Below are 25,726 nucleotides of genomic sequence, written 5' to 3'. Positions count from 1 at the left end.
TGTGTGTAGGGCAGGTAACTGCTGTAGGCCAATCTTCTGGAATCTCCTCTACAACCCAAATCCTCTTGATAAGCTGGAGAATTCTCTTGTGGAGTCTCTGCTCCAGTTTGAATGACTTCTGCCTGGATTCCATCTTCTCCTGCATTTCTGCAGGAGGTTAAGCTAAATCTACGTGTCAAGAGACTGTAATTCTATATCTGTATCATTTCATAACTCAAACAAAAGCTGAGGCACACACTGATGTATTATTTCTATGTGTCAGCAACATTGAACTCAATGGTGAATATGGTGCTATTATTGTCCTTTACAGACTTTTGCCAGCTCTGGAGTCCCTCCTCAAAGAAGTTGAGTCCATGGTACATTTATCGAGCCTCTTTTCCCAAAAAATGTTATTGATCCTCCTTTCTCATTCCTTTAACATACATTCTCTTTGCTCTCCTCGGGATCGTTTGGGTAGCTCCTGCATACTTATCCAATCTGTGCTTTGCCTTGTGCAAAATCTGTGCCTTATAGTCAGGCTCTCCTTGACTCCTCTTCTCTTGGCTATTGGCTACTGCCTTAATGCATCCGTTCTAAACCAAACCTTTTTGCCCCTGATCTGTTTCTTGATAACAGCATTTGCCACCTAATTTACAGCATTCTTGACTTCTTTCCACATTTCTTCAGGGTTCTTTTTTGAGTTCTTTTCCTGCAAAATTTTAATGTAGTTGCTGAGATGGAGGTTTTTTTTTTTTTTTTTTTTTTTTAGTATCAGTGTGGTAGCATTCTACTTGCGTAAGACTGTTTCTCATTTTGGCTGTGAGTTGTACTTTTAGTGTTTTCTACTAGAAAGTGGTCCCTCCCACATTCCACTGTCTTTTTTACACAAATCACCCAGTTCTTTAGTTCTGTGGCAGTTGCAATGTAATCTATGTGATTAATTGCTTTACTACCAGGTAACACTCAAGGTCCTCTGTGTATATTATTTTTTGTGCTACTGATGAACAATTGTTATATGGTCACACTCTAGGTTAAGGCTTGGTGTGATAATGAGTAGTAGCAGCAATAGCAGTGCTAGGTCTGGTCTGAATAGAGATAAGGTAATTGGTATTTTAGGCATCACTTCTCCTGTTGGGTCTGCAACCTTGTTTTTGGCTCAATACATCCTCGTCTTTGTCACTACATTCTTTTCATTATACTCCTTATATTTGCTTTAACTGTATCACAGGATAAATATGTGGTACAAATAACTACATGAGAATGGATGACACACTTTTACAGCACAATACGTTTATAATAATTGAGGAAGGGATACATGGTACCTAGTCAAAAGTTGATGTATTACACAACATCAGAGGCCAAACTAGCTCTTATCAGTTGGCACTTTACAAGGTAAACATGTTCCATCACCACATGGGTAAAGTGAATGGCACATGTTGAATATGTTTTCCTGTGTTATTTTAATGTGAAATAATTATTCCCATCATAAATATTTGAATTAAAGCCTACACATATTAAATTATAAAACATTATTATTTTATAGTAAATGTTATAGGTCAAAAAATGTTTACCTTGATCTCTCTCTCTCTCTCCTGGGATTAGCCCATATATACGCAGAAGGTGCCAGGGGACTTTAATTTATAGCGTGTATAGAAGGAGATTATATGTACATGTAGATTCTTTCATGTGGCTCAATGTCCTGGTGTAAGTCTGCAACTGGACATCATTTTGGTGATTTGTGTCTCCCTAGCTAGTTATCCAACTGGGAAAAGGGAACCTACAGTTTAATACAGAATCCAAAACATGTTTCGTTTGTGGTGCATCTCTGTATCATTGAGAGGTGACAGCTAAGTTAGAAAATAAAGAAAAAGGTTTCTGGTCCAGCCAGGATTCGATCCAACGATGCTTCCATTATCAAGCACACACTTTAACTCTAGACTACCGAACCCAACTTTGATTTTACTCCTGCAAATAACACCTACAGTTTAACATGGATTCCAAACACTGTTCTGCAACTGGTGAATGTCTACATCATCATTGAGCGTGAACACTAGGTTAAAATGGCAGCAAAAAATCTGTGGCCCAACTGGGATTTTATCTTGCATCCTATGGGTTTTCAGACATGTGCTTTTCCACCAGACCAGGCCTAAATGATACTGCTCAAACTTTGCTGTTGTCTGTAGTTTCAGCGGCTGTACTGTCAGATGGCACTGCCATCATTTTCAATGATACTGCTCAAACTTTGCTGTTGTCTGTAGTTGTAGCGGCTGTACTGTCAGATGGCACTGCCATCATTTTCACAGTAGCAGCAGCCTTTAATTCATCACCGTACAGCCAATTTCCGCAAAATATTTATAAAATTGTATACGCAACCTTGCTCATGAATCAACCTATCTATTAGTCACACCTGAATCAAAATCCCTACGGTAGTTCCTGAGATTAGCCCAAGGACACAGACAGAAGAGAAGAGGGAAGAAGAGAAGCCTGTTACTAATACTTGACGTAATATTATTTGTAATGTATGTGATTTTGCCCAGACATTTGACAATAACAAGGAATCAACAGTATGTGCAATGCACCATATCAGGTGTGTAATTAGGAAAATGGCAACAGACAACAAATCCCATGTGACATGATTGTCCATCATTACATAGACACAAATGAAATGAATCCCAAACATAGTGTTGCTGTATGAGAAAGCAATAGTAGTAAGGTCATTGATAATGTCATCATTTGTTACGTTAAGGGTTGCTCAGTGTCAGAATTATGCAAGAGCTAGAACCCAATACCTCAAGTAAGCAGTCCCAAAATGCTACAAAGCACACTTTAAATACCACTGCATGTCAAGTTTCAGGAACAGCTTTTAATCAATAATCCAAAAAAAATCATTAAAAAAAAACAATGCCTACAGCTACTCTTCTGTAAAATGTTTTGTAGTGACAGCAGAAGCATACTTAAAATGTGTGTGAGCCATAACAATTTTCATACTAGTCACAATCTCTACAGTAATGTACAGACAAGAAACAGTCCTCCTGCAAAAGCCATCAAGGAACTCTTCTCCCACTGTCCCATACTAAAAAAAAAAAAAAACAAATGACAAATTAAAAAGTGTTTTTGAAACTTTGACATATATGATAGTGTGCTTTGCAAAAATGGTTCAAATGGCTCTGAGCACTATGGGACTCAACATCTTAGGTCATAAGTCCCCTAGAACTTAGAACTACTTAAACCTAACTAACCCAAGGATATCACACACACCCATGCCCGAGGCAGGATTCGAACCTGCGACCGTAGCATGTGCTTTGTAGCATGCTTCCTTGTGGTATTGGGTTTTTGTTCTTGCATAATTCTGACATTGAGCCATCCTTAACATGACAACTGACAAGGCTATGCGTGATACTACTACCATTATTCTCTCTTACAGCAGTGCTTTCTTCAGGTCCACTTAATTTGCATGTGTGTGAAATGATGGTTTGTGTTTGTTTTCATCGAATATCTGGGCAGAGCTACGTAATTATATTACACATACATTAATGTCCACTATTAAGAACTCGCTTACCGCACATAAAATTCACAAAATGTTAACTTAGCACAATGGCACAATGCCTACTTCCGTTTCATATTGTGTAATATCATTGTCAGTACTGTCAAGTATCATTTCTGTTATTCCTGTCATTGTTTATGTGAGCCTCTATTTCAAATGTTAATATAAAGGATTTGTTAAATGTGGTCATTAATTTTCGAAACACTGCAGTTGTGGACTCATTCTAGCAGAGCTCTCATCACGCAAATTGCCTTCTCCATTGGTCTAGTAGGCATGTTGCTGGAGATTTCTCTCTCTCTCTCTCTCTCTCTCTCTCTCTCTCTCTCTCTCTCTCTCACACACACACACACACACACACACACACACACACAACCATCGAGTTGCTGTACCCATGTATATAATCATAATACCTTACCTCAATAGAAACAATTTTCACAGTCTCTTGAAAGTATCTACATGTTGTTGTTGTTGTTGTGGTCTTCAATCCTGCGACTGGTTTGATGCAGCTCTCCATGCCACTCTATCCTGTGCAAGCTTCTTCATCTCCCAGTACCTACTGCAACCTACATCCTTCAGAATCTGCTTAGTGTATTCATCTCTTGGTCTCCCTCTAAGATTTTTACCCTCCACGCTGCCCTCCAATACTAAATTGGTGATCCCTTGATGCCTCAGAACATGTCCTACCAACCGATCCCTTCTTCTAGTAAAGTTGTGCCACAAGCTTCTCTTCTCCCCAATCCTCTCCAACACCTCATCATTAGTTATGTGATCTACCCATCTAATCTTCAGCATTCTTCTGTAGCACCACATTTCGAAAGCTTCTATTGTCTTCTTGTCTAAACTATTTATCGTCCATGCTTCACTTCCATACATGGCTACACTCCATACAAATACTTTCAGAAACGACTTCCGGACACTTAAATCTATACTCGATGTTAACGAATTTCTCTTCTTCAGAAACGCTTTCCTTCCCACTGCCAGTCTACATTTTATATCCTCTCTACTTCGACCATCATCAGTTATTTTGCTCCCCAAATAGCAAAACTCCTTTACTACTTTAAGTGTCTCATTTCCTAATCTAATTCCCTCCGCATGACCCGACTTAATTTGACTACATACCATTATACTCGTTTTGCTTTTGTTCATATTCATCTTATATCCTCCTTTCAAGACACTATCCATTCCATTCAACTGCTCTTCCAAGTCCTTTGCTGTCTCTGACAGAATTACAATGTCATCGGCGAACCTCAAAGTTTTTATTTCTTCTCCATGGATTTTAATACTTACTCCGAATTTTTCTTTAGTTTCCTTCACTGCTTGCTCAATATACAGACTGAATAACATCGGGGAGAGGCTACAACCCTGTCTCACTCCCTTCCCAACCACTGCTTCCCTTTCATGCCCCTCAACTCTTATAACTGCCATTTGGTTTCTATACAAATTGTAAATAGCCTTTCGCTCCCTATATTTTCCCCTTGCCACCTTCAGAATTTGAAAGAGAGTCTAAGTCTACGAACACTAGAAACGTAGGTTTGCCTTTCCTTGATCTAGCTTCTAAGATATGTCGTAGGGTCAGTATTGCCTCACGTGTTCCAATATTTTTACAGAATCCAAACTGATCTTCCCCTAGGTCGGCTTCTACTAGTTTTTCCATTCGTCTGTAAAGAATTCGCATTAGTATTTTGCAGCCGCGACTTATTAAACTGATAGTTCGGTAATTTTCACATCTGTCAACACCTGCTTTCTTTGGGATTGGAATTATTATATTCTTCTTGAAGTCTGAGGGTATTTCGCCTGTCTCATACATCTTGCTCACCAGATGGTAGAGTTTTGTCAGGACTGGCTCTCCCAAGGCCGTCAGTAGTTCTAATGGAATGTTGTCTACTCCTGGGGCCTTGTTTCGACTCAAGTCTTTCAGTGCTCTGTCAAACTCTTCACGCAGTATCATATCTCCCATTTCATCTTCATCTATATCCTCTTCCATTTCCATAATATTGTCCTCAAGTACATCGACTTGTATAGACCCTCTATATACTCCTTCCACCTTTCTGCTTTCCCTTCTTTGCTTAGAACTGGGTTTCCATCTGAGCTCTTGATATTCATACGTGGTTCTCTTTTCTCCGAAGGTCTCTTTAATTTTCCTGTAGGCAGTATCTATCTTACCCCTAGTGAGATAAGCCTCTACATCCTTACATTTATCCTCTAGCCATCCCTGCTTAGCCATTTTGCACTTCCTGTCGATCTCATTTTTGGGACATTTGTATTCCTTTTGGCCTGCTTCATTTACTGCAATTTTTATATTTTCTTTTTTCATCAATTAAATTCAATATTTCTTCTGTTACCCAAGGATTTCTACTAGCCCTCGTCTTTTTACCTACTTGATCCTCTGCTGCCTTCACTACTTCATCCCTCAAAGCTACCCATTCTTCTTCTACTGTATTTCTTTCCCCCATTCCTGTCAATTGTTCCCTTATGCTCTCCCTGAAACTCAGTACAACCTCTGGTTTAGTCAGTTTATCCAGGTCCCATCTCCTTAAATTCCCACCTTTTTGCAGTTTCGTCAGTTTTAATCTACAGTTCATAACCAATAGATTGTGGTCAGAGTCCATATCTGCCCCTGGAAATGTCTTACAATTTAAAACCTGGTTCCTAAATCTCCGTCTTACATTATATAATCTATCTGAAATCTGTCAGTATCTCCAGGCTTCTTCCATGTATACAATCTTCTTTTAAGTATCTACATAAGTTTGAATAATCCCATATATGTAACACTACTACTTATAATTTATGTAATTAATATTGCAGTAATATGTTTTCTACTGCACATGTATTAATTGCCGTAATTTTTTATTGTACTATATTCATCATGTGAGTCAAGCCATAGATTTTTTTATGCACAGTAGTATTTACTGTAAAGTAATAAAGTGTATTAAAGCAATATATGTGTGTGTGTGTGTGTGTGTGTGTGTGTGTGTGTGTGTGTGTGTGTGTGGCCAGTAATTATAATATTTATGGTAGGAATAATTGTTTCACATTAAAATGATATGAAAAATCATTTTCAACATCTACATCTATACTCTACAAACCACCATGAACTGCACTGCCGAAGATACATCCCGTTGTATCAGTTATTGGGGCTTCTTCCTGTTCCATTCACATAGGGAGTGTGGGATGAATGAGCGGCTGAATGCCTCTGCGAGTGCTGTAATTATTCTAGGTGTGTCCTCTCGATCCCTATGTTAGCGATAAGTAGGGCATTGCATATTTTTAGAGTCATCGTTTAAAGCCGGTTCTGGAAACTGCGTTAGTAGACTTTCTCACGAGAGTCTGCCAGTTCAGTTTCTTTAGCATCTCTGTGCCACTGTCCCATGACTCAAGGATCAATCCATACCAAGTTGTCCAAGAAAAAATAATTGGCTGCCTGACCATCTCAGAAAAAATTTTTATTTGCTGGGTGAATTCCCCAACGTTTAGTAGTCTCAAAAATATTTTTTTAAAAAAATTATTGTTTATTATTTTGAAATGGTGGCCATATTTGTTCCAGGCCTCATGCATTTTTTGTATTTGCAAGCATCTACATTTTTCACAATTATTCAGTGGATTGTCCTAAGCCTTTCAGATGAAATGCATTTAATTCAACACACACTGGGCTACAAATTAACATTATCACTTAGCTGAATGCATTCTTTAATATATTTTTTATAGTTCAAAGTTATCAGCCACAAATTAAAAAACTCAATTTTTGAACAGCAGTTTTCCAAAGATTAATTTCTCAGATTTAATATTTTTTCTGCTATTACACTGTACAGTATAGTTACTTTTTATAGAGTATCAATAGTGAGCAGCTTACACTTTAAAAAATACACTACTTTAAAAATTGGATGTTTTTAATTTTTCCATTTTGTGGCCTGCAATATCTTTGTTGGGGGACCAGAGAAAAGTCTCAATATTTCTCAGTGAATAGACCTTTATGATATCAAACTTCAGTATAAATTTCAACTTTAAGATTCTATTGGAAGTTATGGAAAAATTACAAACACGAGTCAAAAATATGTTTTTTAACATCTGCGATATCTAGGCTCATGGAATAAAATATATTAGTTACAGTATATAATTTAATCATATCTATGATAACTTATGTTTTTTTACAGGAAATACGCCTACTAATTACATTACATTACTCTCTTGTTATTTGTTTTTAGTACATCGGTCACTGAACATTTGAGAAATTTGTCCACTCAGTTTGGCTGTTAGATCATAAGTTCGCCTGGACACAGTTGTAAATTCCATGGTAGACAGCTTCCTTAGTACATTTTTCAGTGGCATCCAAACTTGATCCTACTCAATTTTTTTTTTTAAAAAGATGTCCTTGGTCCTGGAGGGTGATAAAATACAACATGTACATCTTGGTTTTGACAGTCAATATTATCATCAACTTCGCCAATCCACCACTGTTCATCGTAAACACAAGCCACTATGTCTTTATTTTGAAGAACCAGTTGTACAAGTTTTCCACACTGATGAAGTTCACTATCAGGCGAAGGTGACGTGATCTTACACTTCTGTAAGTTGTGTGAATGGGATACAAAACAATGAAAAGATTAAGTGCCTTTAATCTTCTGACAAGTGTTGTACCTTTCCTTCAAGACACTGTCAGACTTCTTGTATTTCGTCACATTGTACAAAAACATAGGTAATTCCTTTGATATGGTTTTTACACAATTGAAACATTTCTTGATGTGTTATGATTGTGATCGATCCGCTGCAGACTTGCTTTTGTGACAGCTCACTTTGTTGTACAACCAACACCATCACAAGCATTCTTCCCATGGCATGATGTGAAAAAATGCCATTCTACATCAAACCCAAAATCTTCTTTATGAAAGGAGATGTTAATACATGTTTGTTTTTATACTGACTTGCTGCCCCATCCATAGAGTAAATCAGTTTTTTCTTTTTTTTTTTTTTTTATGGAAGTGTGGTGCTGTTTAATGTAGTTTGTTAATTTTAGTTGAAAAATGTGCACTGCTGTAGTCTTGTGTTCAACGTAGTCACTTTATGACGCACAAGCTGTGGCACATTAGTTTATCTTCATCTTTATAATAGACTACAAATTGATGAACTGTGGCCTGTTTGTTTACCCAGAGGTGCCATTGTACTTTATCTTGAACAACAAAGGAATAATTTTCCAAAAAGTCAGCAAGAACTAAGCATTCATCAGCTGCCAAGGTTTGCTTTGTCTTTCAAAAATTTACTTTGAGCTTTTGCAATAAAATGATGCATTTTCAGATTTTCAAGGTTAACCACCAAAAGTTCAAAAAACTCTTCATGATTTTATGACTGTGACCATTTCAGTTCTGTCTTGTGTCACCCATTGCTTGTATTTTATATTGTCAGGCATCAAATCGCCATCTTCAGATTCTTCAATCAAGTCAATTAAGGCTTGTTTGCCAGGGCAATCTTCACATTTTCTCTTGATCATAGAATTGTAACTGCCAATATTGCGTACCGTAACTTCCAGACGGTCTTTATAGTCAACTCTAAGATTGGTCCCATCTATCATCAACTTTACGTTCTGATGATACAAACAAACACAAACATTATGGGTGCAAGATGCCCCTGCAGCAATACACCATCTTGGTCTCAACTCTCAAAATGTTGATCTTCCAATTTTAATGTCAGGATTTTCTTTTTTAAATTCAATGAATAGTGCATTTAAATTACACAATATTAATAATTTTTGTCTTTGAATCTCAGAACCATTTTCTTTCACAGAAACACAGTCTTTTTTACCACACATCAAATGGCTGTTATTGTCATCGTCATAGTACTTAATAACTTTAGTAATGCTGGTAAAATTCCGTGTTCTTCTAGTAATTGCCTTGTTAACTCAACAAGACGTTCTGACATTAAATTCATCACTAACTTTCGATCAACTCCAAGAATTTGGCAGTAAACTGATAATCTTGATTTTACCCACTTTGTTTGAAGTACTGCATTTAGTTTTTCTATGTTGTATTTTGAAATGAAGCTTCCAAATTCTGTAGCTGCCACTTTCTCAATTTTTGTATTCAAGGCACTTGGTCTTTTATCTTGACTTAGTGTTCTAATTTTACTAGCAGGCAATATACCCAGGATTTCACAAGCTGTATCTACTTTTTTTTTTTTTTAATGGTTTCTGATAAGTCACAAAATTCTGTATCTGAGATTTCACTATCCTTTCTCTTGTGAATTATAAATATCTTACAATAACATGTTGGACACAATGATTTTCCTGGTATGAGACTGACAAAAGGGCTTTTATCTTTAGAATAATGATCAAACGTTATTTCTCACAGACATTTGCTATAGGTTTCTTATGTTTCTCAAAAGGGCCTGTGCAAGAATGACCAAAAAGGTGATGAAAATTTTCATTTCATGGTACTTGCATGTTGATTTGACCTCTGGGCCGACTTAAGTAAAACACCACTTTTTCTTCTTCACTGTAATCTTCGATTAAAGTAATGTCTTTAGGATACACTCCATACATACTTATGACAGGCTTTATTAATAATAACACGAACAGAACTGCACACTTCTAGAACTTTAGCTAAATGAGTGTGAGTAGACAACTGTTGGTGTAAGGGAAAGACAACTATCAGATGCAGCTGTTAGCCTGCTGAAAATTACCACAGCATTGTTTCGACAAATGCTCATTAGCTAGTGTAATGTGGTGTTACCTTATGCAACAAGTACATACTTTATTTGATTAGCCTACGAGATATTGCAGATGTTAAAAAACATATTTTTGACTCGTGTTTGTAATCTTTTTTCCATAACTTCCAATTGAATTTCAAAGTTGAAATTTATATTGAAGTTTGATATCATAAAGGTCTATTAACTGTGAAATTTTCCTATTTTTATTTGGTCCCCCAACAAAGATATCACAAGCCACAAAATTGAAAAATTAAAAAATCCATTTTTTAAAATAGTGTATTTTTAAAAGTGTAAGCTGCTCACCATTGATACTCTATAAAAAGTAACTATACTATACAGTGTAATAGCACAAAAAATATTAAATCTGAGAAATTAATCTTTCTTTGGAAAACTACTCTTCAAAAATTGAGCTTTTTTTTAAATTTGTGGCTGATAACTTTGAACTATTAAAAATATATTAAAGAATACATTCAGCTAAGTGACAATGATGTTAATTTGTAGCCCAGAGTGTGTTGAACTAAATGCACTTTATCTGAAAGGTTTAGAACAATCCACTACTGAATAGTTGTAAAAAATGTAGATGCTTGCAAATATGAAAAAAACGCATGCAGCCTGGAACAAATATGGCCACTCCTTCAAAATAATACACAATAATTTTTTTAAAAAATATTTTTATGGCTACTAAACACTGGGGAATTCATCCAGCAAATATAAAATTTTTCTGAGATGGGCAAGCAACCAGTGCGCGACCACTTGGTATGGATTGACCCCTTAATATTAGATTATCTTAACTGCATGGATGACATGTTACCCTCTTAGAGCACCTTCCCTTTCTTCCTCTCCGGAATATGTATATACCCAACCTTGTTTGTGCCTGGATCAGAAAAAGTGACTAAAGTAAACTGTTTCAGGACAGTCACCATAGCAACAAAACAAGAAAAATGCAGTGTGTGCCATATTTTTGCTCAGCTACATCAGGAGCTGGTCACGACAGTCAGTCGGGGGAACACTTGTGGGTGGTCGCAAAATTATGTTCTGCAATACAATTCTCTGTGTGGAAAGTTTCTTTCTGATGTCAAAACAGTACAGAAAGTGCACATCAAGGGCATAAGGGTAGAACTTGCATAGGAGGTCCCACTTACATCTTTCTTATTTTATGTCTGATAAATGTACATATTACGCATCAAAATATTCATGCTTGTACATGATCTAGAACGAGTTTCCTGAATGTTCCTCAACTGTTTCCAGCCTTTTACTCTAACTTGTCCACCTTGATTAAACGTGTTATCTTTTAAGCTATTGTGTAAAAGTTGTGTGCCAATTCCCAAGGTCCTTCGGCACTGTATGATAAAAAATTTGCTGACCAAACAATAAGAAAACTCATACTCATAAGGTCAGAACAAATTATGCATTTATCCCACTGCTTGTTTACCATTGTGCTTTCTACAACATTATGGAGGCAAGCTGCATGCATAGTACATTATGAGCAATATACCTGAAATAATAAATCAGAAGGGCACCACAGACCAAATCCTTTGTCTCCAGAAATGTAACACGGGATGTGAGTAATCTCCATACCTGTAGAGAGAATAGTAATATATCAGTAGAACAACTAGGCTAATTTTGTATACGTTAATAACTGTACTAAGAAAAACATTCGATACTATGTTACAGAAAAAATGGGCAACTTAATATGGACATCAAACGCACTTCTCATGCTGTAATATAAAATATAATACGTGCAGAAGAATTGGTTGCATAAATGTAGACTACGTATCCACTTACTTCACCCTCTACAAATATATCGGGCAATTTGCATACGAGATACTTCCGCATATGTGCCAACAGGGGCACATTCATTGCGGTGCACGTCAGAAACATGGTGCCCATCAAACCTTTGCATACTGGCGCCTTGTCTGAAACAAATACATTGCTTGCGAGTGATATTCAAAAACAAACAACTCCTGACGCAGGACAGTTAACCAAATTCCTGTTGCGTTCAAATTACAGATGTCAACTAACATTGCGTAAGTTCAGTAGATATGACGGAAAGGCACAGGTATTCTCTAATAACTAGATAGTGTTCAAGAGTGACACTATTTTATTGTCCTGCAACACTCAGCATTCTACCAAAAAGACACTGCCAAAATAAGTCAGACAGTAATTCGTCATCAAATAACAACACTTACAAAATCCTGTAGTGCTGTATGGTGAAAGAATTGCAGCCATTGTTGATTTCGTAATATTATTCAGACAATTTCTTTCGCGAATATTTTCTGACGATCGACCTAAACATTACACCACGCATATAAGTTAGACAGCACACAACAATTTCACAAGGTAATTACGTCTCATGATCACCAACACAATACACAACAGTACTAGACACCTGGCGTCCAAAGCGAATAACGAAGATATTCCTGACATCTGAAAGTCAATAGTAACAATGTATCAAAGTTTATCACTTTGAATAGGGGTATGGCGCAATAAGGTGGATCTTCATTTGACTCAACGGAACAGAATGTTAAAAAATTCCACTGTGCTTTTCAAATTTATACAAGTTGTTAGCAGAACGGAACAGGTTGGTTCAAGGCCAAGGTTTCTCAAGAGGAAAGCAAAGTCTGACATATTAGACAGAGAGAAAAGCTACGACGTTGGGATTGACACTGGGTCCCTGTCGTCGTCTGCTAACATACATAGCATGAATTGATATTCAATAATGAATTACAAAGTTATTTAATACAAGCTGTTACCGTACTGTTTGCTGAAGATAAAATGACTAGAATGTGATACAACTCTTCACTAATGCTAAGAAGGAGACTCGCTTGCACAAAAATATAAATAACAACAGAAGAACAGGTGAAAGGTTCGCGGATAACTGCTTATTTGTAAATGAGGAAAGAACATTATGGGCGAATTTCGGACACATACAAAACAATCTAAATATAATATAATTGTGAAGCTACTTAGGCAGAAGATACTACAAACAATACGTAAAATGTTTTTAAAAAATCAGTTTGGGTGAGGACCTGAAGTGACGATAAACATGTACACATGCTCAATAAAACATTAGGGAAATGCTGATGTGTTTTGAGTGCCCTGTTAGAACATTTCCAAGAAAATTAAAATTATAAGTCCTCAGTTTTTTCTATCTGTGAAAGCCTCTGCTTTTTGAAATCTCACCCACAGGTTTTTTTCTTTAAACACTGATTTCCGTGAGTGTTCAATAAGACACGGCAACGATTTTCATAAACAAGTATATAAGACAGATCAGTATTATGAGTGCATTATACTAACCCAAAATTCTTTTTAGTGCTAGTCCCTTAAGAATTAAAAGGATACCAAAGTCTGCAGTTTCAAAAATGAGTTTAAATATGTTAATAAGTGTAAGACTTTACAGTGTTAGTGAATACATAAATTTTCGGAATTTCAGTACAACTATAACATAATTTGTGTTACATGTAGTCATGTGTCACTGTGTACCCAGACTGGCTGATGCTCTGAGTCAGTACAGAAGCTGGTTGTTCATAAATAGTAGTGTTATAATCAAGCACTGCATAAATAAAAAAGCAGAGTTTATGATATGATATAGTGCGTAGTGTAAATAACTCATTTTTAGGTGTGCATAAAAATGAATTACTCTGAAACTTTAATTTCTTGGTTTATATATTTAGTTTTTAAGATCTGATCACAAACAGTATTACATAAGATGGTTTGATTCATTTCTTCTGTATCACTACGTGAAAATCATATGTCATTGTATAGGATAAAATGGATGCTCAGTAAATAAATAATAAGTAGTCAACATTGTTTTGGCACACTCATTCGAGCTGTAATCGTGGATTTTGTGATTTGCCGTCTTCTTATTCTGTGTTTAATTATTTTACTTTATTTTTTAGACACATTAACGTGATGACTTTGATATTTTTTACATTGCATGTTCTCCCACAAGAGAGGGCTAATTCATGAAAGCGAAAATTGATTTACGTTTTTCATCAATTGAAAAGAGTTGACACACAAACTTTGCATAAATAAGAACATAAACTGATGAAACAATTTTCATTAATTTATAATGGTTTTCTATGTGAAACATGCAACACTACTCAAGGAGAAAAGCAATTGTTTCTGATGGTGTTTGCTACATAGAAAAAACACAGAGGATAAGGTCAACAAGCTCTATGTATTATTAATAAAGGTGTTTGTATATATTTTCCCTAGAAAATAAATATCAATGTTTCGAAATATTGTTTGATTTCTCATAAATTTAGCATACAAATTTGATCAAGAATATCCATTACAATGTCTGTTTTGGTGTTTAATAAACTTTGGCGTTGATAGTTCCTTAATTCTGGTACTATATTCCGACTTTTTGAATCACAAATGGCATCCCATAACATCACTTCCACTGTTCGTTACTGGGCTAAGCGACTTGACTTCTTATTGAAATTCCATCTATTGTCAGCATTTCATTATTTGATGGTGGTGTCAATTGTCCTCTCATTACATTGCATTGAAGAGTAATGCGAATCGGCTTTATAAATTCTCTCACTGCCACAACGTAATTATTTCATAATTTTTAAACCTGAAAAAGCAACCATATCGTACAAATCCTTTCCAAATACGCGAAACAAGCAATTATTCTCCTACAAGGCAAATTCACACTGGCCATCACGTCATCTCACACCATGTCATCCTCACGTCAAGGTGTATTCACACTGTCAAACATATCATATCAATTTGCTTACAGCCAGTTGTACAATCTCAGGATAAATCTAGGGCCAGCTAATTGAGGAATAGGCTAACCACAGGTTAACTTGGAATGTGCATTGTGCAACTGCACTTTATTCCCTAGTTAATTATTCCTGGAATAGCATTCCCAAATAGTTAAGTTGCCAACAATCGAAGAACTCATTGGGTATTTTCTCGTCCATCATGTCATACTTCTTTAGTAGTCGTCTACAGAAAAAACTAGTTTAACATGAGCGGTAAGCGTTCTGGATCGCAAAACTGTTCACTTGAGCATATTTTGAGATTAGTAAATGTTGCAAATGAGTTCAAGACAATAGAAGAAAACACGAAAAGTGATGTTGTTTCGTGCACTGAAAAATTAGTACAAAACATGTAAGCGAGCTTGTAAGGTATTTGTTTGTACAACATAACGATCTATCTTGAAATTAGTTAAAAGATTAGGTATTTATTATTTGATCGCTAAGAGATCGTTGTAAATGTCTGAGTAAAGTGTGGGATAAAAATGTACATGTCTCAGTTCATAAACAGCTTCTCATATATCACCAGAGAAGCTACAACAAATGTATGATTTTTTTTTGTTTAAGAAAGAAAGACATAAATATTATACCTACAAAATGTAGCGTAGGCTACATAATGGTGTTGGCCCATATGTGGATTATAGGTTCCAAGTTGTGTACAATGAAATATACTATTTGATCAGATTGTCAACAGAAGGCAGCCACAGTCAGTTCGAATCAGATGCGACATCTCTAGCAAGATAATTTTCAATCAGATGTAGCTGAATGGTTGATGTTTAATTGTAAGAAAGCACGTCATATGGTAGCAACTATAAAGTGCAGTCCGCTTTGTGAAACAGTTGGTCTTTCAAGAGGTTCCAAGAAACTGTGACAGAATGGACATCATGCAGATTGATTTCATTATCAATTCTGAGAGGTGTTACTGGCTAAATGCTGTTTTATTTACATCTTATAATTAGAATGTTTAATTCAGTGGATGTTCTACAGGAAGTACCTTCACTGAATTATTGAACACTATCTGCACATCCACTTTTCCAGTTCTTGGACATATACAAATCCTGTTTCTATGATGTGATGATTATTAATAAATATATTGGAAGGACATATGAAGAATAGGATACCAACATTTACAATGAACAACTATAACCTTTTTTATATTGATAGGGTATATATGTATCTATGACATGTATCCTAACTGGAAGCTGGTCTTATTGTAATGTCTCACCCCAAAAGCTTTGAGAAAAGTAACTAATTCATACACAATTTTGTTTGTGCAATCATCTCTAGCAGCTACAAGAATAGGGAGTAACTGGAGATGAGACACCTTCAATGTGTTCTTCCTTCTTTTTACAATCAATTCTAAAACTTTCAATTTTGTTTTCTCGTATTTGAAAGAATTAACGGAGTTGCAGATGATGTTGTTGCAAAAGTAGCATGGCGACAACCAGAGAAGAGACAGGAACTATATAGGTTAAAAAAGGAGGATAAATTTCAAAATTAGAATTGAAAAAAAATTAGAACAAGTGATTTCAGAATAAAAATATATTAATCGATTTACATTTGTTTATTTTATTTTATTTTAAATACAGCAAAGCACATGTAATACTAGGTGAAACAAGGAGACTGAGAAATGAAGACTGGTATGATAAATGCAGACAGGCAGAGAAACAGAAAAAGGAAACGAGACTAAAGTGCTCACAACGAAATAGAAGTCCAAATCATGCATTATGTAATGAAAAGAGAATAGAGGCAGCAACAATGGGTAGGAGAAAAATAGGGAAGCCTTAAGGAGAAAGACAGAGGAGACAGAAGAGCACTACCAAAGGAATGAGAGCAGAAAGTTGTATAAGAAAATTAAAAAAGGAACTCAAGAATATAGACCGAAAATAACAGCATTTAAGGGCAAGGAGTGACATTTGGTGATAGATCAACAAGATGTTCTGGATAGATGGAGACAATATTTCAAAGGAATTCTGGAGGGTTGTCCTACCAGGAATGTGCAGCCACTCTGCTACACTACAGATCCAGAGATAGAAGAAGCCTTATTAGAGAGGTAGTAGAAAATCTGCAAAGAACCAGGAACTCAGGAACTGATGGAATAACAGTAGAGCTGTTGAAAAATGGGGGAACTGGTCTCCATAGGCGCTTCCCAAAACTTATCAAGTAGGTATGGGATAAGGAAAGAATCCTACAAGAGTGAATCTTTGTGGATTTTGGCCTAATAGGTCAACAATAAATTATATATTTGTGCTGAGGCGAATACATGAAAAGCCATATGAGTATAATTTTTAGCTTCATAAGCTCTGTGTAGACTTCCAGTAGGCCTTCAATAGTCTCGATAGGGCAGAAACGCTAAATTTTTTGCTACTCCTTCACTTTCCATGTAGGTGTGTTTCACTTATCCAAGTAGCATTGGCTGGTTCCAAGGCTGCAGTATGAGTGTGTGAAGAACTCAGTAAATGGTTTAACACTGTAGAAGAATCAGACAAAGAAGTGCCTTTCTAAAATGCTTGTTAACCTGGCTGTTGAAGCACCCACTCAAAAGCCTCAGATATCTGGTTACATAAGCACCAAGTCAACCCAAACATGTGCGTAAGCTGATGATGTAGCAATTATTAGTAGAAGAAGAATTTCACTAGAGAGAACAATAGGTAAGCTGAAAGAAGTTGTACTACCCAGAGGCCTTGCTAATGAAAAAAAGGAAGGGAAACAATAACTTGGATAAACTGTTAGCATCTGGTTTCAATTTTGAACATATATGACACTTTCATTATCTTGAATATAATGTTAATAGAACTAATTCCATGGCAACTGAAATAATACAGCGTGTTCTAAGTGGTAACAGACGCTTCCACACGTTTAAGAAATTGTTGGCCTCTAGGATATTAAATAGGCAACTGAAACTTCAAGTTAATAAGGTCATTATCAGGCCAGTTTTAATCTGCTGACGTGGAACAAGGACACTAACGACTGCTGATGAGCAGCAGCTCAGAATATTTGAATGCAGTGTTCTGTGCAAGATCTATGGGGAAATTCAGGATAACAATGATTTCTGTAGATCTAGAATGAACATTGAGCTGTATCGATTCATAAAAGGAGCTGATATTGTAAGAACAATAAAAAGTAGGAGAACAGCCTGGCTTGGACATGTCCTTAGGATAGATACTAGACAAACAACTAAAAGGGATTTTGAACGGACCGCTGGAAGAAGAGAGCTAGGAAGGACACGAAAACAGTGGATAGACGATGCAGAAGTAACTCCCAGAGTTAGATGATGTCATTGGAAAAAGCACAATGGACGAAATTCGTTGAAGAGGTTAAGACCCATGCAGGGTTGTTATGCCATGAGAAGAAGAAGACAACACAGAACTGAAATAATTAACAAAACTGTCTCTTGTACATGTTGCCGATTGTTGTACACATCATTTTAGAAATCCTTGTGGCTGTCCTCTTATCGATACCAATGAAGTCTCCAATGGGCAGAAGGAAAATCACCAGAGGGAAAGTATCTGTATGTCAGTAGTAGCTGATTCACTGTCAGAACAGAGTCATTTCTGAAAGAAAGAAAAGAATTGCATGCGAAAATTTGAGTGACAATACAAGAGAAATTATAACACATAATTTGCAAACCACTTCTTCCATTGTTATGATTATGTACGTTTAATAACTAAAGATTCCTATTAACCGAATGACAAGTACATATGGTCTTATAACACACAGATAACTATTATGTTATAAGAGTTATGGATAGGATTGTGTGGATAATACTAATAACTGAGAAACACAACAGCTGTACATTATAGATTTTTATTTTTAAAAAAGAGAGAGTACTGACTTCACTGTTAGTGTGTTAATCTTAACTTGAGTAAGCATACACAGTTTATATGTTTATGGAAGTAATGGTAAGTGGGATAACATTTTATTACTCTGAAACATTAGTGGGCCTATGGTCCCAATATTTTCACTAAAAGGTGAAGAATTTTGGTCACAATGGGAGGTAAGAACAAGAAATATTTTCTGCTATAGATATAATGTGGTCTAGTGAGCTAGGGACATCAGTGTACTATCATAATTTTGTTAGATTAATGTTACATAATACTTTTGCCTAATACTGAATTTTATTAGGTCTATTTTGGCACTGTATGTTAAATAAAACGGAGTAATTCTTTCTAATACTGCAGCAGCTATAACACACAAGATAAACAAGACTATGAATTATCAGTTTTATGCATCATGTTTATATAAATAACAAAACAGTATATTAATCACAAAGTACTGATATCAAATGAGTATTACTGCAAATAAACAGTATATTCTAGGAAAAACAGACATAATCTCACCTGTCAGTCATATGCTCCAGTTCTGATACACAAAGTGAAAATGTGAACCCTATTCATGGAAAAAATACAGTTTTTTATAACAGTATTTGCTATGTAGGTTAAAATATTGGATAAGATACTCCATTAGAAATATTTTTTGATGTGGTTGTATGTGTATACACTGGCACCGAGAAGGAGTTGTGCAACAAAAAAGAAAGCTGGTAGGTGTGTTTCTACATCTGAAAGATGATGCCTATTCAAATTTCATTCCAGCCGCATGCAGTGACTCTTAGTAGCGCCACTATGAAGAGGCAAATCAGGTTAGCTTTAAATACACGCTGGAATGGGTGAGAGCATTAGTTACCTTTGAGAGTGTGTTGATGTTAGTCAAAAATGGCTTTAAGGCGACAAAGATGCTATTATCAACACCTCAATGAGTTTAAACAAGGTCATGTAATAGGGCTGGATTTTCCTTTTGTGATACTGCAGGTAACACTTGGGGAATGTAGCCCTGTACATGTTTGTTGACAGCAGCGGTAGCGAGAATGAATAGTGGCAAGAAGACTAGACTCCAGACGACCATATGGCGCTACGAAGAGGCAAGCCATTGTGTTCAGCGTATGACTCTGGTACATCATATTGCATCTGCAGCAACAATTTTAGCAGCAGTTGACACCACAGTGACACAACCAACTGTTACAAACTGGTTACTTGATGGAGAGTTCCAAGCCATATGACCTGTAAATTGCATTCCACTGACCCCAAACCATGGATGGTATCTCACACAAGTATTCTGCTAGGATGTATAATGTATCTGACTATTTCAGTAATAATCACATGCAAGTTTATTGGTGGCAAGAAAGAAGCAATAGCTAGAGGGAAACAACACTGTGAAGTGCTGTATGGCAGAGGAAATATCACTGAGAAAGAGAACATTTGCATGGAACTAGACATGAACCTGATATTCTGTTCAGTGAAATCGAGAATGCCAGCAAGGTTACGAAAAACAAGAAAACTGCAAGTACAGACGGTTTTTCCAGGTAAATTCTGTTTGCAGTGGAAGAGGATGGCATGCTTGCTGTAAGGCCCCTGTAGAAGATTAAACATTTGTTAAATTTTACTATGTTCAGTGCTGTTTGATGTATCTATCATAGATAGAGTGTCGTTGGCGTGTTTGAGAGAAATTTTGATTGACAGAAAATTTAACAAGATGGCAGATGTTGTTTGAGTTGATATTTTGCTGTATATGTTCAGTGAAAAAGAATTTTATTACGGTCTGTCTCACAGTAATGTAAGATTCCACAGCTATGGAACCTAGAGTCAAGGATAAAACCAAAAAACACTGGCAGTCACCAAAATGGCATGGTCTCGCATCTTTCTCAGCCATATATTATACAGGAAGTGGTTAAGAGAGAGATTGGTAATCAACACATATCAACAGGAGTACAATAAAATAAAAAAAAGACTTCTCTGGTTCTTCCACAGACGACTCTGCTATAAGTTCCCACGTTATAGTATTTTAATAAACTGTCATTAGAGGACCAAATAATAAAGGATAATTTTTTTGAGCTTGTGTCTTCTTATGTAATATAAGGACGAAGCTACTCTAAACAAGTTTTTAAAAGTTTCAAAACCCATTTGGAGAAAGTTGATGTAATCATCAGGTTCCAAGTGTAACATTTCCTTTAATCTTTTTCAAGTGTATATTTCTCTTTCATTTTATACCATTCTCTGGACCAGCGACTTGTTTTCTTCTTCTTTAAACACAGTGCTAAAGTCCATGTTAGAAGTGCTTTAGCTGCATTTGTAGCCATTCTCACTAGTGTCAAAGTACAACATGCCAAACAGTATCTGCTTCAAAAGTGAGAGTATATTGAGAAACTTGTTTGATCATGTACAAGCTTGTTTGACAAATCGACAGATAAATAAGAGCAAATCTGACAAATAAGCTTGACTGTGTATAGGGCGCCTTTACATTAAGTATGCAATTAGGTGTGTAAAACTGGTGAATGACCCATTGATTGTGTTACATCTATTCCAATTCCTCTTCACAAATAGAGGATAAGCTAGAGATTGCTCCAGTTATCGCACTGAAGCCGTAAGTTTGCATGGAAGCACAGTCTGTATTTAATCGAGGCATAAAGAAATTTCTGCAGTCGCAGATTTCATCAGAACATTTAGGTAAAGGTACTTGAGGGACAATTACGAATTTGATGCAGATAATTGAAAAATATCGCGAGTTTTCTGTCCCTGTCTTCATCTGCTTCTCAGATTGTAACAAAATCTATGATTGTGTCATGTGAGACAAGTTATGGAGCGTGCTAAATGAGTTTGGGGTTTCAAAACATCTAGTACCATCGTTAAAAGTTCTTTACAACAATGGGTGTTGAATACTCAGAGTTCTTGTGGTGGCAAAAGGAGTCAGACAGCTTTATAACATCTATGCAAATTGTGTCATTAAGGATGCCTGGGAAGCTGGAATTTGAATTGATGACAGTAATATCAACAATCTACACTTTGCTGATGATTGTAACCTCATTGGAGAAACTGAAGAAGAACATAGTGATTTATTCTCCAGAGTAAAGCCAATCAGTTTAAATTTCAGCCTGGGTATAAACTTAAAAAATATGAAACTAATGGCCTTTAACAAACAAGGTATACATCAGATCCGACATAGAGGTTTCTCAAGGAATCTGGAGATAGTGAGTGATTATGTATGACTAGGATCTCTGTTCAGTGATACAGAAAAGTGTGATAATGAAATAAAATTATAAATAATCCTTAGTTGAGCCACAATGATCAACTAAGGTCTGGTAAAACCAAGCAATATCCAAAACAACAAAGATGCACTTGGTGGAATCGTTAGTGTACCCTGCTGTGAGATCTGGACTGTGAAAGCTATTGACAAGAAAAGAATTGATGCCTTTGAGATGTGGTGTTGCCAGAAAATGTTATGTGTTCAATGTACAGCAAAAAGAATCAAAGCTTCCATAATACAAGAACTGAGAATCATAAGTAGTGTATCTCCCCACATCAATCAAAGAAAGTTCCAGTTCATTGGACACATTTTGAGAAGAGAAGGGAATCACTTAAAAAATACCATCTTGCAACCCAAAATCGAAGTCAAGAAATAGATATATGGACCAGCCAAAGGAGATTACTGGCCTACCTCTTCACCTTATATTAGGAAGAGTTGAAGAAAACTGTGGATCTATGGATAGAGATATCTAATTGAAGATTCAGTTGCTCATGAAATGAAGAGATGGGGCCTCAACACTCACCAATGAATAAACTGGCTAATGATGATAGAATGGTCATAAGGCTTATACTCTAAATCATATGTAAACAGATACACCAAAGTCAGATAGTAACTCAGATAATTGTAGTAATAACAGTCAAATATACAAATCATAAGGTTTACCATCTAATTCACATAAAAAGCACTCTGTTAAAGAGTGAGATACTACTGCTAATAGAAAATTTATATACTAATGGTAAAGTTAAATACAGTTCACAAAGTATTACATACTTCAAAAAATTCCTGTAAAGAAGAGAAAGAGCTATCCAAATGACAATTTTTTCTGGCAAATTTATTGAGTTTAGTCAGATCCTCAATAACTGATTTGATGGAAACTGGAAGTTTGTTGTATGATGTACTGTCTTCTATACCATGCTGAATTTGTTTAAATCTCTGTGAAGATCATCTTTACTTCATGTCTCTGGATCATTATATCACTGTTTATTGTATTAAGTGTATGATTCCTTATGACAAAATTCATAAGTGAAAAATATGCTGGAATGGCATGGTGAGGGTACCCAGCAGTTTGAATAAATTTCTACATTGCACTCTACTCATAATTTTGAAGACCATCTTATATTCCACTAAAAATTCATTTGCTTGTGACTGGTTTCCTCAAAATGCGATGTATGATGCCATATATCATAAGTGATTGGAAGTAGCCAAGGTACACAGATTTCATTGTTTCCAAGGTACGAACAGGTGAAATAGAACAAATAGCAAATGCTGCCAAATTCAGTCCATTACATAGATCAAGGATGTGAATTGACTATTTACGTTGTGATAACAAGTAATACCATGTATGTGGAAGACTCAAACCTCAATATTTCTTCTCACATTTTATGTTTTGCATGTGCAGTGTGAAAATAATGAACTGGGACTTGTTAATATTGAGTGTCAGACCATTTGAAGTGAACCAATCTAGAGCTTCTTTGAATACATTGGTACCAACATTCTCCACACTGCCATTGTGAACTTTGTCGAACATAATGTTGTGTTGTCTGCAAATAGGGTGAAGTGTGCTTTTTGGCTCGTACATCATAGCACATCACTGATAAAAATTAAGAATAGTAAGGACCAAGAAATCGATCCTGTGATACTCCACATTTGACTGTGACCCAGTCAGAGCAGGCAGGTGTCATGAAATTATTTAACATTACCTTCTGTTTTTTGTCATCTAGATACAATTTGAGCCACATCCCTACTTTAGCTTTTAAGCTACAGTTCTCAGTCTAAGTAAATTTTTCTGACCTACAGTGTCGAATGCTTTAAGCAAATCACAGAACATTCCAGCTGGTAACATTTTATTGTTTATGGATTCTAGGAATTGGTTAACAAATGAGAAAATGGTATGTTCAGATGAAATACCATTTTGGAATACAAACTGGCTTTTGCTAAAGACATTGTGTTTGTTAAGATGATGCATAACTCTTTGTGCAAAAAGACTAGTTAGCAATAGCACTGGTCAGTAGTTGGAAGCCTCAGATTTGTGGCCTTTATCCCATTTTTTGAAGAGTGGTTTGACAGTTGTGTGTTTGAGTGTATTTGGGACTGTATCTTGATTTAGTGAATCATCATTTATGTGACAGAGAACTTTAAGCATAAATTTACAGCAGTGCCTCAGCGCTTTGACTGACATATTGTCCATATCTGCAGAATTTTTGTTTTTCATTTGCCTTTTCATGGTCTCAGTGTCATACATTGCGATATTGCACATATGATTTGGCTAGTTTTGTTCTGGTTTCAACCACAGAACCCATTACAATCCATCTGATCAGCTACTGTCGAAAAATGATTGTTGAAAATATTGGGAAGTATTAAATCTTCATCTGCCATGGCGCCATTATGGCATACTTCGCTATTGTCTGTATCATTTGAATTTTTCTGTTTCCTTTCCTTATCACCCTTCATTTCATTATCTGAGCTATCAATTTCAGATTTACTGAACATATTTTTGGATTTTTAATCCCATTCTTTACTATATTAAAATGTAATCTGTATCCCAAGGTATAAAAGAATATCTTAGTGAAATGTACAGCAAGTCCCATTCCATGCGTGGTGAAGATTTTCGAGTTTTCAACTTTTTTGTTTTAGTAATACAACTACCTTATTCTGACTCGCACCATGCATTTTCAACAGTAACTCATCACAGTCATGAATACCATTTAAAATTTATCTTCTACCAACATTCTGTTATTATCTGCAAAATCTTGTCACTCAGTCTTGTGTAATTCTTTGTTACTCTTATGAGAAAGTAAGCAAATGATATCAGATTAAAAGAGCTCGTTACATTTGCAAAACCTGTCCTATCATTACTTTAGGTACGAAAAATTACATTAAAATCACCAAGTATGATTACTTCTGTGGATGTTGCACACCAGGCGAATTGAAAATGATTATACTTTCATAAGGAATATATTCAGTTTTCCTGAAGGAGTTTTATAAACAGGAATCACATAAATAGACTGTGTATTAACATGGAGTTCCATTCTAAAAAGCCTCAAAACGTTGATCAACACAACTGTTTTTTATGTCTGTAGACTTGCATACTACATTATTTTTAACATGCATTATCACACCATTTTCTTCAATTCTGTTCTAGCGTAATAAGCTGCTAAGTTTTACCTATCTAACTGTGACATTTCAATCCTTTTGCTCATATGATATCCAGTAAAATGGGTGTTGTCTATCACATTGCTGTCATTTATTCAAACAGACTGCTGATCCAGTTTGTTTCTTAGACGCATTATGTTCTGGAGAAGTATGTTAAGTTTGTAATTCTCTCAATTCTTTGTTTTGGTGTTGCTGTTGTTATTAAGCTTTATTTTTTCAAGGCTCATAAGGAATAATCTTAAAGGAAGCAGAGCTGTTGAGAAAGTTCACACTCTGATTCTTAGCTGACATACTGTTACTGGTTTGTCATTTCACATTTTGATTTTGAATGTTCTTAATTGGAACTGTACTATCAATTATTTGAGTTAGATCAGTTCTGGAACTGAGGGTAGGCACCAACACTCCAACAGAGTTGCACATTTTTTGATTATTGGGCTTCTTCTGATTGCCACTGATTCTGCTGATGGTCATGGTGGCATGCCAGGGGTTGAAGCATCTTGAAACTGTTGAA

At 35.9% G+C, this 25,726-nt stretch overlaps 1 protein-coding gene across 2 annotated transcripts in view; it reads right to left on the bottom strand.

Annotated features, from left to right (window-relative positions):
- Positions 1–12,634, bottom strand: part of LOC126161808 (uncharacterized) — a 49,961-nt gene extending 37,327 nt beyond the window's left edge. For both annotated transcript variants that reach the window (XM_049917900.1, XM_049917901.1), the window contains exons 1-3: positions 12,409–12,634; positions 12,005–12,135; positions 11,715–11,797 (exon numbers count right to left, since the gene is read on the bottom strand). In XM_049917900.1, coding sequence (XP_049773857.1) covers positions 11,715–11,797; positions 12,005–12,135; positions 12,409–12,448 — 254 coding nt within the window. In that variant the 5' untranslated portion in view covers positions 12,449–12,634. The remainder of the gene's footprint in view (positions 1–11,714; positions 11,798–12,004; positions 12,136–12,408) is intronic.
- Between the last annotated feature and the right edge of the window lie 13,092 nt (positions 12,635–25,726).

This window comes from Schistocerca cancellata, chromosome 2, assembly GCF_023864275.1.
Source record: "Schistocerca cancellata isolate TAMUIC-IGC-003103 chromosome 2, iqSchCanc2.1, whole genome shotgun sequence".
Classification (NCBI taxonomy): Eukaryota; Metazoa; Arthropoda; class Insecta; order Orthoptera; family Acrididae; genus Schistocerca; species Schistocerca cancellata.
The sequence above is the reverse complement of the archived record's forward strand: the minus strand, read 5'-3'. Positions and strand labels throughout refer to the sequence as shown.